This window comes from Pimephales promelas, chromosome 4, assembly GCF_988280905.1.
Source record: "Pimephales promelas chromosome 4, fPimPro1.hap1.1, whole genome shotgun sequence".
In the NCBI taxonomy this organism is placed as follows: domain Eukaryota; kingdom Metazoa; phylum Chordata; class Actinopteri; order Cypriniformes; family Leuciscidae; genus Pimephales; species Pimephales promelas.
The window spans coordinates 36620773-36632667 of record NC_142772.1 but is presented as its reverse complement, the minus strand read 5'-3'; the positions used below and the strand labels follow the sequence as shown (position 1 = coordinate 36632667).

At 35.5% G+C, this 11895-nt stretch overlaps 4 protein-coding genes across 7 annotated transcripts in view; 2 read left to right on the top strand and 2 right to left on the bottom strand.

Annotated features, from left to right (window-relative positions):
- The first annotated feature begins 237 nt into the window (after nt 1-237).
- mrpl41 (mitochondrial ribosomal protein L41) lies at nt 238-1639 on the top strand. Its single transcript, XM_039659436.2, has 2 exons — nt 238-335; nt 1036-1639. Exon 2 carries the CDS (start codon nt 1064-1066, stop codon nt 1469-1471), a length of 408 nt encoding a protein of 135 aa, XP_039515370.2. The 5' UTR covers nt 238-335; nt 1036-1063; the 3' UTR covers nt 1472-1639.
- A 486-nt stretch (nt 1640-2125) lies between these two features.
- Nucleotides 2126-6531, bottom strand: dph7 (diphthamide biosynthesis 7). Of its 2 annotated transcripts, none has more exons than XM_039659351.2 (10): nt 6391-6531; nt 6168-6318; nt 5661-5794; nt 5179-5266; nt 4759-4853; nt 4519-4676; nt 3759-3831; nt 3570-3635; nt 3231-3403; nt 2126-2773 (listed from the first exon to the last, which is right to left on the bottom strand). In XM_039659351.2, the coding sequence occupies exons 1-10, from the start codon at nt 6411-6413 to the stop codon at nt 2352-2354; spliced, it is 1383 nt and encodes a 460-aa protein (XP_039515285.2). In that variant the 5' UTR covers nt 6414-6531; the 3' UTR covers nt 2126-2351. The 2 variants fall into 2 exon arrangements, with proteins under 2 accessions (XP_039515285.2, XP_039515286.2); XM_039659352.2 differs by having other exon boundaries at nt 4519-4673.
- A 173-nt stretch (nt 6532-6704) lies between these two features.
- Nucleotides 6705-9329, top strand: paxx (PAXX non-homologous end joining factor). Its single transcript, XM_039659357.2, has 7 exons — nt 6705-6839; nt 7266-7326; nt 7429-7478; nt 7576-7760; nt 7846-7896; nt 8431-8521; nt 8621-9329. Exons 1-7 carry the CDS (start codon nt 6724-6726, stop codon nt 8667-8669), a joined length of 603 nt encoding a protein of 200 aa, XP_039515291.2. The 5' UTR covers nt 6705-6723; the 3' UTR covers nt 8670-9329.
- Nucleotides 8901-11895, bottom strand: part of abca2 (ATP binding cassette subfamily A member 2) — a 57355-nt gene continuing 54360 nt past the window's right edge. For all 3 annotated transcript variants that reach the window (XM_039659348.2, XM_039659350.2, XM_039659347.2), the window contains exon 49: nt 8901-10958. In XM_039659348.2, the coding sequence (XP_039515282.2) occupies nt 10923-10958 (36 nt within the window). In that variant the 3' untranslated portion in view covers nt 8901-10922. The remainder of the gene's footprint in view (nt 10959-11895) is intronic.

Genomic DNA, 11895 nt, shown 5'->3' with positions numbered 1-11895 from the left:
ATATATATATATATATATATATATATATATATATATATATATATATAGTGTTTAAAAAAAATACTTACCTGTCCTGCACGCGCATTTATGAATCGACGGTGGCGCTAAGCATGTGACTGACGGTAGGACATTTAGAACAGTTTATGAGAAAATAAGTTCATAACAAGCGGACATGGCAACACTGCCAAGGACAGCCCTAAAGCCTCTAATCAATATTCGCGTCTCCTATTGGCTGTCTTCGTACTGATCTGACCAATTACAGTTGATTTCTTTACTACGCTTAACGTTGGAAAAGAGTGATCTCTTATTGAAAGCGCAGTAGCACATCGTTCAAGGTGAGCTTGGGTTATTTAATGATCTATGACATTTAAATAGATTATACTTAATATGTGGCCAGCGACGTTTTCATTATTTTATTTTATGATTTCTGAAAAGTGAATATAGTGAACGATTTCAACTAACGTTACACACTGTAACGTTATAGTATCCTCCATTCTTCATTTTGAACCAGCATTTATTTAACTTGAATGCAGTGAGACGACCTTCAAAAAGATTATATTGTTGTTCATTTTGCTGTCATTCTTCCTTACTATACAACAATTCATAATTTATTAAAGATGACCGTCATTATTTAATATTGGTGGTGCTCTTGCTACCAATATGGAGCATCACCTGCTCTGCTTCAGCTTTTCCCTATTATACTATAGCAGCTAGTTTCTTCCCAAACGACATAATTACCACCGTTTTTTACTACAGTAAAATCATAGTCAATGTTAATATGATCTCACTCAAAAAAACAAAGGATTGCTTAATGTGTGTATGCATTTTAATTTAAGTTGCAGTAATGTTATTCAATTGTGTAAATACCATTACATTTACTGAAACTATGTTATGAGACAGTTTAAAATATAATTAAATTAAATAATATTGTTATGGATTTGCTTAAAATACAATTAAATTAAATCGATTTTGAAATGAAAATGGTATGAAGTTGTTTAAAATATAATTAAAATAAATACATTCATTTTGATACAGGTTATTGCTGCAGAAAAATCACTCTTAAATGGGGGTCCTGTCAGCGCTGACGCGGGGACTCGTGAGAGGAGCTGACAGAATGGCGGAGTTCACGAGCAAGCGTGGGCCCAGGACATTCTACAAAAGCAGAGGCGCAAGACCCACTGGAGTTGTCACCTCAAGCAGAAAGTTCATACCTGTACGGGCCATGATACCAGAGTTTGTGGTGCCTAACCTGGAAGGATTCAGCCTGAAACCCTACGTGTCATACAAGACCCCAGCAGGGACAGAAGAGCCCATGACACCAGCGAAGCTCTTCAGTGAGGTGGTGGCCCCACAGATTGAAAGAGACATTGAGGGAGGGGTTTTCGACATGGACCGTCTTGAGAAATACGGATTGGAGAAAACACAAGAGGGGAAGCTGTTCAAGCTGTATCCCAAGAACTTTGTTCGTTAGATGGACTTTGTGTTTGCAATGGACTGTAAACAAGGTTATGTTTTGTTAGAATTTTCCATGAACAGATATCATCTAAGATTAAAACCATTTCATACTTGACTGTTTATTTGGAAATTATTTAAAAACTACTGGAATAAAAAAAAAATGCTCAACCCTTAGCAAAACTGATTCATTGCCATTGAATAATTTCGTAGAGCAGCCGGGTTTAAACTGGAGTCGAGGGCCACAAAGAAGTGCTAGGAAAAGGTGCAGAAAAGGTGTTGTTAAAATGCAATAAAAAAGAATAAATATAAGTTATATTAAATAAAGTAAATGAGTAAATCAATGCATAATAAATAACCAAATAAATAATAGATTAAAATAAGTGAATAAATGAGTAAATAAATACAGTACTGTATTGATTAGGAAAAGAAAATGTAACTTATCAGAGACTAAATATTTTCCAAATAATATTTTTGAAATATTTATAATATTTATTTTTCACAGTGCAAGTAAAAACTATATAGATGCCTTTTACATTTTAGGATCCCTTACATGTGGACCCTTATGATCATATTAAATAAATGATCCTATTTAAGGGTCGTTGGTATTTAAAAGCTAGAAAACCCCTGCCTTATAATTATTTTACAGAAGAAATAAATATAGACACTTGAATTTATTATTATGGTAATGGTTTATTCGTTATAAAAGGTATCTGTCTACGTCTCAATGTAAAACTAAATTGGGACTAATCACACAAACTACAATATATAGTGAGAAAATGACATTTTCCAAAATCGCGTTGAATACAAAGCAATATTGCAGACGTTACAGCAGGACACTGTTGAAATGCGCAGTCCCAAATAACCTCATAACAAAAGCCCAATCAGAGCAACTGTGTTCAGGAAGAGTGGGCGGGTTCAGACCTCATCTGTTCTTCCTCTGGGGTCCAGTCCCATCTCCAAACGTGCATCATGTGGTCGTAGAAGGAGCAGGAGGCCATCAGGCAGGACAGAGACTGGGCGTCTCTGTCAGGGCTGGTAAAGGGGTCTGGAGCTGATCTTTTTTCGGGTAAAAGACAATGATCAGGTACGTATTGCCCCGAGTCATCCTCCAGAGAGGTATCAAAGCTGGCAGTGGGCGATTCATACTGGATTCTGAGATGACCTCTGGACTCTGTGAGCCCAATGCTGGTTTGGGGAGGTTCCTGAGGAGAGGGGGGCGTGGAGTTGCTTAGGGGGAGTCTGGACCAGTCTGCTCCATATGCTAAAGAGTTGTGTAGAATATAAGAGGCCAGAACAGAACATGGTGCATCTTGTCCCTCTACAAACGTGGAAATTAGGGAGAAACCAAAAATTACTATGAAGAATTGTAAATTACAAAAAGAAGTTTCTTATGCTCTCCAAGGCTGCATACTGCATTTATTTGATCAAAAAAGGAGTAAAAACAGTAATATTGTGAAATATTAGTACATATAGAATATTAGTACATTAGAAATATTAGTTTTAAGCAAAGCTATCACTCCAGTCACACGATTTCTTCGATCATTTCTTATCATTATTAGTGTTGAATACTGTTGTGCTGATTAATGTTTTTGAGGAAAGTGTGATATATATTTTTAGGATTCTTTAAGAATAGAAAGTTAATTTGAAATGCAACCTTGCTGAATAAAAATAATTTCTTTCAAAATTTCAGAATTCACTGACCCCAAACTTTTGAGCAATAGTGTGCATATTTATCATTGGCATACACAGTGGCAAAGACTAATAGTCATTCTTACCCATAGCTTTCTGGCAGTGGAGAATATGGAAATCTTTATGCATACATGCAGCTAGCAGCAGGTGCTCTTGACTGGGGTGCCACTTGAGTCTCCACACGCCACCACCCACTGCAGTCTCATTCAGGGGCGTCTTCATGTTCCTCCCGTCCCAGAGCAACACATTCTCATCATAGCTACAAGAGGGACAAAACATGCACACGTCATATACTTAATTATTCTGTTTTTGATGATTGCTTCAGCAGAAAGGGAAAAGACTCTTTTCTCACAGACTGCAATGATGATTTTTGCAATAAATAACAATTATTCTTTACGTGTTTTATATTTTCAGTTGCCTCTTACCTGCCGGTGGCTAGTACGTGCTCTCGATGGGGGTTACTGTGTATGCTGCATACTCCCATAGTGTGTCTGAGACAGAACAGTAGTATTTATTTACCATGACTGTGCATAAACAGTATATAGAACATCATTAAATGGACTCAAACGCTAAAAGTAATGTTGGTTGATAAAACATCACAGCTACTGTCTCACCTCTTGCTGGTGAAGGTGGGGGAAGAGGGACCCATTCTCAGATCCCAGCCCTTTAGTTTGCAGTCATCACCACCTGAGATGGCAAATTATAAAAAGTAATGGGTAACACTTTATAAGGTCCCATTAATGAATGCGTGAATTAATGTTATCTAACAATGAACAATACATGCGTTTATTAATCTTTGTCAAATTTGCACAACTTTTGCACAACAGACACAACTTTTGATTTTAAAAATGTAAAGAAAAAAATGTTCTGAAATTACTACTAATAATAAAAATATATGTATTTTTAATGCATAAATAAAGTATTTTTTTATAGTTAGTCATGTTCACTAATATGAACAAATGGAACCTTATTGTAGGTTACATGAAACTTTTACATAAATAGATAAATCAAAGCAGTGCTATATTTATACTATTATAGTATTTATTATATTTATTAAATTAGCTTTTATTTTTAGTTTTTTAATTTATTTTAATTTTAGGAATTTAGTTATGTGCTTTTATTATGTAATTAGTTTTTTTTAATTATAATACTTTCAACTTATTTTAACTCAGTTAATTGCCAAGGCACCATTTAAAATTTCCATTAAATTTATTTATTTATTTTTAAATTATTTTTTAATTCCCGATTTGTTTCAATTATCAAAAAATATTTTTAACAGTTTTAGTTAGCAATAACAACACTAAATCAATGACGATACACATAACAGCACCACAGTGACAAACAGTTCCTTCTGCTTGCTCGTTTTCCTCATACCTGAATAAACAATCTGAGTATCCCAGTAACTAAACGCTGAGATCCAGGCTTCAAAGTCATGAGCTTTCCACTGACACACAGCAGTTAAACTGGCTTCCCCCAGAGACAGCACAGTGAGAGAGCCGCTTGAGTCACTGGACACCACACGCACATCACTGCTGCAAAAAAACAACAGTAACCATTATACAGAGACAAATGCAATGGCAAATCATCAGTCCATCAATGATGAGTGCACCTTACCTCTCACCTCTCCCTGTGGACCAGTCTAAAGACAAGGCCAGTTTGTCAGGACCCAACTCTGCTCTCAACTCACACTCCAGACCACAGGTGCCCTGCTACTGGAGGCACAGTCCAAACATGCAAAAGACACTTAATCAGTCAAAAGCAATTAAACATCTTAACATATGTGTCCGATGCCTAATAATGTTAGGCAGACTTGGGCCCTGAGCTGCTGGATGATTCAAAATGTATGTATTATTAATATAATTCAAATTATTCATATTAATTATAATTGTGGTAATGCATTTTCAAAAACGTTCCAGTGGCTTTGGATTTAACCTGAATTAATTATTGGTGCTGCAAATAGAGCTTAACTTTTATTATGTCTATCACAGTCCTCTAACGTGCATCTCCTCAGGCAGCATGAGTTTGATTGGTCACCTGAGGTTCCATAAGCTTGTACAGCTGGATTTCTCCACTTGCAGTGGCCATACCCAACAATGGACGTTCTGATATCGCCACATGGCACCTGAGGAATTCAAATATCAAATATAGCTATAAGAAGGGGTGGGGCAAGAAGGTCCGACCACTACCCATAACTCTATCCCTCCACCCATTAGATCCACAGAGGTGGAGCCGGACTAGGTCAAGCTCAGAGAGGTGGAGCTGAACATCATTTGGCTCTGCAGTGAGCACCACTTGGCAATACTGACCATCTGTCCAGGGTGTTTCTTTACCTCAGCCAGAGACTATTTACTGTAGGTGTGGAGAATGGATGGATCCATGCCATCACATACAATAAACAAACAATATGCATAAACAATACATACACAGAATGTACAAAACACAACAAAATAAATTGTGTAATGGTCTAGGTTAAGAATGAATTGTAGTGAGCAGAATGAAAAGTGAGACTGCCTTACCACTTGAGGTCAAGTATAGCAGGAGTGTCGATTCTCTGAGTCTCTGTCAATGGAGGGATGAACGATGTTTTCGGATTACAGTGAAACAGATAAAGTCGACCGATTCTGTTCAGGGCAGTAGAGTCTTCTGCTGTCTGCGGTAAATAGAAAACACCGTGTAGAAGTGGCCAGGTGATACAACCAATAATACCACACACACACACACACACACACACACACACACACACACACACACACAACACACACAAGCTATTTAAATTGGGACATTCCATAGAAGTTATTGGTTTTTATACTGTACAAACTGTATATTATATCCACTTACACTAACCCTAACGTTACCCATCACACAAAACTTTCTTTTACATTTAAAAAAAAACTTTAATTTATATTTTTAACTTATAACAGATTTACGAATGAGGACGTGCCTAAAGGGGGGATTTTGGATATGTTGTCAGGTTTTGCGCGCGCACACATTGATAAAATCAGAAGATATTTTGCATTAATTACCTTATCATCGCCTTTTTGAAGTTGGTAAGTCCCACATGCCAAAACATGAGACCATTGTGGTAATGGGCACCACTCCACGGTATCCGCGCTCAACTCCGTGTCAAACACTTGCAGAGTTCGGGTTCGAGAATGCCAACCCATCGAAGCGGCTCTGCATAATATGAAGCAACTTAGAATTGACCAAGAAATAACTATAACTGACTAAGAAATGACTGTAACTTACGCGTGCTGCCACAATCCCTGCATACAGCACAGCAGACCATCTGTCAGTCAGTAGATCATTTGTTTACAGTGTATATCATTTTATATGCTGACTTTCTATTATATTTCATAACTTTACTTCAAAAACCGGTTTCCAAGTCATAAATATTTTTGTGTAACTTCGACTTTTATCGTTTTTACGAGGTAAACAGGACGTGAATGGCGCAATAACTTCCGGGTGCCTGATGTCTGACTGGCTGAGCGTTTAAATGGCGCCCTTGTTGTTTATTGTGAACAGTTCCTGGTTGAAAAGCATGCAGTTTTCACTTTTTATGTGATTGTACGGAACATCAGTATGACTCAGATTAACCCCGAGGCAAAATATGTTGTCTGCACATTGCTGGATAAAAACGACCAGTCCAAGTATGTGTTTTTTACGCAAAAGCGATCAGCAGGAGACACAAACATAGGGTGAGTTGATATGTCGACAAGCAGCGACAGCAGTTTGACGAGCTTCTATGATTCATGTATAATAATTATAAATGTAACGTAGTTTAATTATATAAGTTTTATTTTAGGATTATTAACATAACGTTACTCTTATTCATATTGTGAATTAGTTTTCTATATTTCCAGTTTTCATTTTAAGCCTTAGGAATTTTATGTGTTATGTCATATTTATTAATTTTTCTTAAAATAATCTAACTAGAGTTAATTTAATTTTATTTTAGTTTTAGTAAGCACAAGTTTACTTATTTTTTAAAATTTATTTCAGTTTAAGTTGACAGCATTTACTCGTTTTTCATCCAATCAATTAAAACTATATATATATATATATATATATATATATATATATATATATATATATATAATATTGTGATGTCCTGTTTCTTATAGATTTACCAATGGTGAAGATGTTTGGAAAACTCATCTTTCAGAGGAGATTGTGTCCCAGCTTGTAAGGATTTGTCAATGGAAGTCTTTCCACATGAAAGATATTACAGTCTATTATATAGTACTCGTTTACAGCAATAATAAAAAGCTTTTTATTTCTTTACAGTTTAAGAAGTTTGCCTTAAAATCCACAGAGGATTATACCGTCAAGCTCAAGTGAGTGAAAGAGTACTTGAGTAATTGATAGTCTGATTTCTTTGTTTGGCAAGATCTTCTATCCTGCCTGAGAACACCCCCTTGTGTATCTGGACAGATGTGCATGTAAGACTGGCAGAGCATTTGTGAAGCTGCAGGAGGACAGTGCTGTGCTGCATTTAGGATCTGAACCAACAGACCTCAGTCTGTCTCTTTCAAAACTCACTGACTCAGAGGGAAGGACAGAAGTCAAGGAGCTGCTATTTAAAATGGCTGACAACCTGCAACAGCTAGAAAGTCAAGGCAAGCAAAGATGCTTTCAATTATTATAATTGCTATTTTTCAAAATAATTTAACCCTGGAGCTAAATGTTTTTAATAATTTTTAGGAGCGTCATCTTCATTTAGTCCAGTCAAGAACCCTCAGAAGAAGAGTTCTGGTAAGTTAAGGCAGTACTATTTAAGCTTGTTAGTTGGATTTAGTCAAATGTATTTAAATCAGTGGTTCTCAAACATGATATAAAAATTATGTAAATTTCGAAGAAAATTTATGGACATTTTATGTTTATCTTAAAAGTACACTATGTAACTTTTTTTTTGTTCAAAATTAATTAAAAAAAAAAAAAGGCCAAAACTTCATTCAAAGCATGTACAAATGTGAGCAGTTTTGTTTTTTTAAACTTGAGAAGGCCAAAAATTACATAGTGTACCTTTTTAATTAAAATGCTATAAATAAATCAAGATGTACAACATTATACTGACATTATATTTTTAAGGGCTTTTAAAAATATTATTTATTACAACTGTAATATCGTGTGTGTGAGTGAGGAAGGAAGAAAAGGAAAGTCAGTTTAGATAGGAGGATCTTCGAATATTGTCTTGGACAATGCCTTGTAGTTAAAAATGTTAAGAGTTACCGACTTAAATAGTCTAAGCTGTTTTAAAATTAAAATTTTTCCTTTTTTTTTTTTTAGAATTTGAACCTAGAAAACAGCACACGGGTCCAACAGTAGCAGTTAGAAAACGTCTTCCTGGGGATTCTCTCATCAACCCTGGAACAAAAAGGTTTTTTTTTTTATTGAATTTAGACTAAAAAATAAACAAATAAATCTGTGAAATTTCTTTTAAATTCCTGTTCACTGACTATTTCTAACCATTTTACAGAAAGAAACCTGCAACAGGTGTGGCCTTCGATGATGGAGACGATGAATGATGATATCGTGAGCTTTTATTAAACATGAATTGTCTATTTTTTAACCACCTCAACACTATCAGTTTTTAAAATATAATTGCATAGCAATTACACCACAAACTGTTTTAAGTCATCATGCATTTTTTTTCTTTTAATTGTGTTGCAAATAAAAAAAGGCATTTTTAAATTTAAGGATTATAACTGAAAATGTTTTATTATTCAAACGACTGTGTACAAATAAAAGTCACAAAATCAATTGAACAATTTATTGATTTAATTATTCTCTTTTCCCCGTTAATATTAAAAACACCAGTTCACCCCAGTTAGTACAAGAGCATGAAAACGATAAAGGTAATTGAAAACAAGCTGAAAAGGTCCAGTCAATCTTGTTACAAGGAAATTCACCTGAACATAGGTATTACTGGATGAAAAAACGTTCATAAATATTGAATCATATTCATATGTACTGAAGTTACATTCCAAAGCACTTACTAGAAAGATAAAACTAAATCACCTCCTTAACCACAATGCTATTTTATATGATACAGAACCACACTCATGTTTGCTGGTGTCTTAAATCACTGCACATGTTCATTTCCAAAGTGAAAAGCAGCTAGCACTGATCTTTAGTTAGGCTGTTGAGGTTCTCGTTAGCAGGAAATCTTATTTTGAGGAAAACATTTAGCAGGAAAGGAGACTTTGAGTGTTCAGAGTTCATTGGGTCAGTTTTCACATAGCTGGTCACAATTAAATTACACATTTCAAAAACCGCTTCATTTCCCTTTGGTCATCATCGTACATAAAAATGCACCGACGGCCTCCTCATCCGTCTTTGCTTTCCTCTCTTTGAGGAGCTCAAAAATATCGATCATACTCTTTTACACAGCAATGTCAGAAAAATAAAACACCATTATAGTACTAAGTGCCGACAATTGTGCAAGATTCAGAGCGGTTAGACTGTCACCAAGTGATAGGACCTAACCATCATGTACATCACTGGCATGAAGGAAAAGCATCATTTAATATCAAATAAACAACATAACTGGCTAATTTCAGGAAAAATAAATTACACTTGTATTACATTACAGTGCAAACAACAACAAAAAACTTCCTGCAATTCAATAAACAAACATATTTGAAGGGTTCTCAAATATAATAATCAAGAGCAATGACCTGATTTCAGTCTATCTGTACTGTAATAACAGTGACTCAAAGTTCACTTTTGGCTTCACAGTGATATAGTGACACTTATGAACGTTTCAACAGACATCTGGCATTATGCAGCTTTCAACCGTTCGCGGTAATGCAACGTAAAAGATACCAGTTTCAATTCTTAGAAAACAAAAAGAAAAGGAGAAACAAGAGTCAGCACAAAACACTCATGCCGTTTACATTCAACCACAAGACCATAAACATCTCGATAGCAGGGCTTGCTCGGTTCGGTTCGACTAAAAGGCCTTTGAGTCATTCACTATTGAATGTCCAATGTAAAAACTTCAATGAAGGTGCACAGGTACATTTGCATTCTTCAACAAGAACAACAGGTCTGTTCAAAACATTTAAGCATAGCAAAATTTCTTCAACCCACAACACAACAGGCTTGTCTTAAAGCATGCTCTCGATGCAGGTACAAGTAAACAAACTAGGTCAGAGTAAAGGAAAAAAAAAAAAACAAGATGTAGGCTATAGTTCCAACCGTTTCAACTGAACATCAGAATAAACAGTCATAAAAAAACAAGTTGCAAAGGCCGAAACCCATTCCTTGAGGGATGATTTTGTTATGACATCAACACTACGATTAAAACAATTCCAACGTGTGATCAGTTTAAAGATAGTACAACCAGATTCCAAATTTAAAGCGATACCAAATTAAACCATACGGCCGGTTCGTATCTAAGAAATACATTCTCTTTAATTCCCATCCAGCAGGCTTGAATATGAAGTACAGTAATACACCTTTCCATAAACCATCATCTCAAGAACTCCAGAGGGGACGCTGTGGACTGAGAACCTCAGAGAACCGCTCTCTCGTGCCCCGACTGTGTCCGCATCTCTGTTTAGAGTTCCCAGAAGAAGTTCCTGTTCTCTCGCTCGGCTACTGAAGAGCAAATGGAAACAAGAACAACCCCCTCACTCGGCCAGAGAGATCTGGATCCTCTCCAGCGAGAAAAAAACAAAACACACAAACGTCTTTCACCACACAGACACGCGTCTGAACTTGAGGCTTTTTTTTTTTTTTTTACCATCTCTCCGTCTCTGAGATGAACAGCTGATTCAGCACAGAGTGTCTGTATTAAAGGACAACTGTACCTGTGAGAAGGGAAAATAAAAAGTATTTTAAATAATGTAGTACAGTAGTCTTGGGATAAACAAAAACATGATTGATATGAATAATTCAAAGTCCCAACCAGAGTTATCTAGTGGCATACCAAATGGTGCATCACTAGTCCTGCCAGTTTTATTTATCAACAAATCACTCTTTTGATTTGGTTATTTTAATGAATCAGTTTGAACCAGTCTAATGCAGGGGTGTCCAATCCTGCTCCCGGAGGACCATAGTTCTGCAGAGTTTAGCTTCAACCTCAGTTAAACACATCTGAACCAGCTTATCAAGGTCTTACTAGCTGTGTTGAGGCAAGTTGGAGCTAAACTTGGACAGTTGGACAGTATCCTTCTAGGACCGAGTTTGGACACCCCTGGTCTGATGAATTAACTTCTAAATCACTTACTGACTGGATGTTTGTCATATTGTGTAGTTGAAGATTCACAAAAGTGTTTTATTGGAATTTAATGTACAAAAATACACTACCATTAAAATAAAAATTTAGATTTAAAAAAACAATAAAAATACTTTTATTCAGAAAGGATTAATTATATGAAGGTAAAGACTTTTATAATGTTACGAAATATTCTGTTCTTTTGAACTGTATATTCATCAAATAATCATCGTTTTCACTAAAATATTACAATGGTGATGATAAAAGGAAAATGTTTCTTGAGCACCAAATCAGGTTATTAGAATAATTTCTGAAGGATCATGTGATACTGAACACTGGAGAAAAACCAGCTTTGTCATCACAGGGAAAAATGCTTTTATTTTAATTTAATTTAATTTGGTTTTAATATTTCACAATATCAATGTTTTTATTTTATTATTATTATTTTTTGATCAAACAAATGCAGCCTAGTTTGGGACAAGAAACTGTTCTAAACACTTCTAAATATTTAATAGCTTTAATCTTTTCAT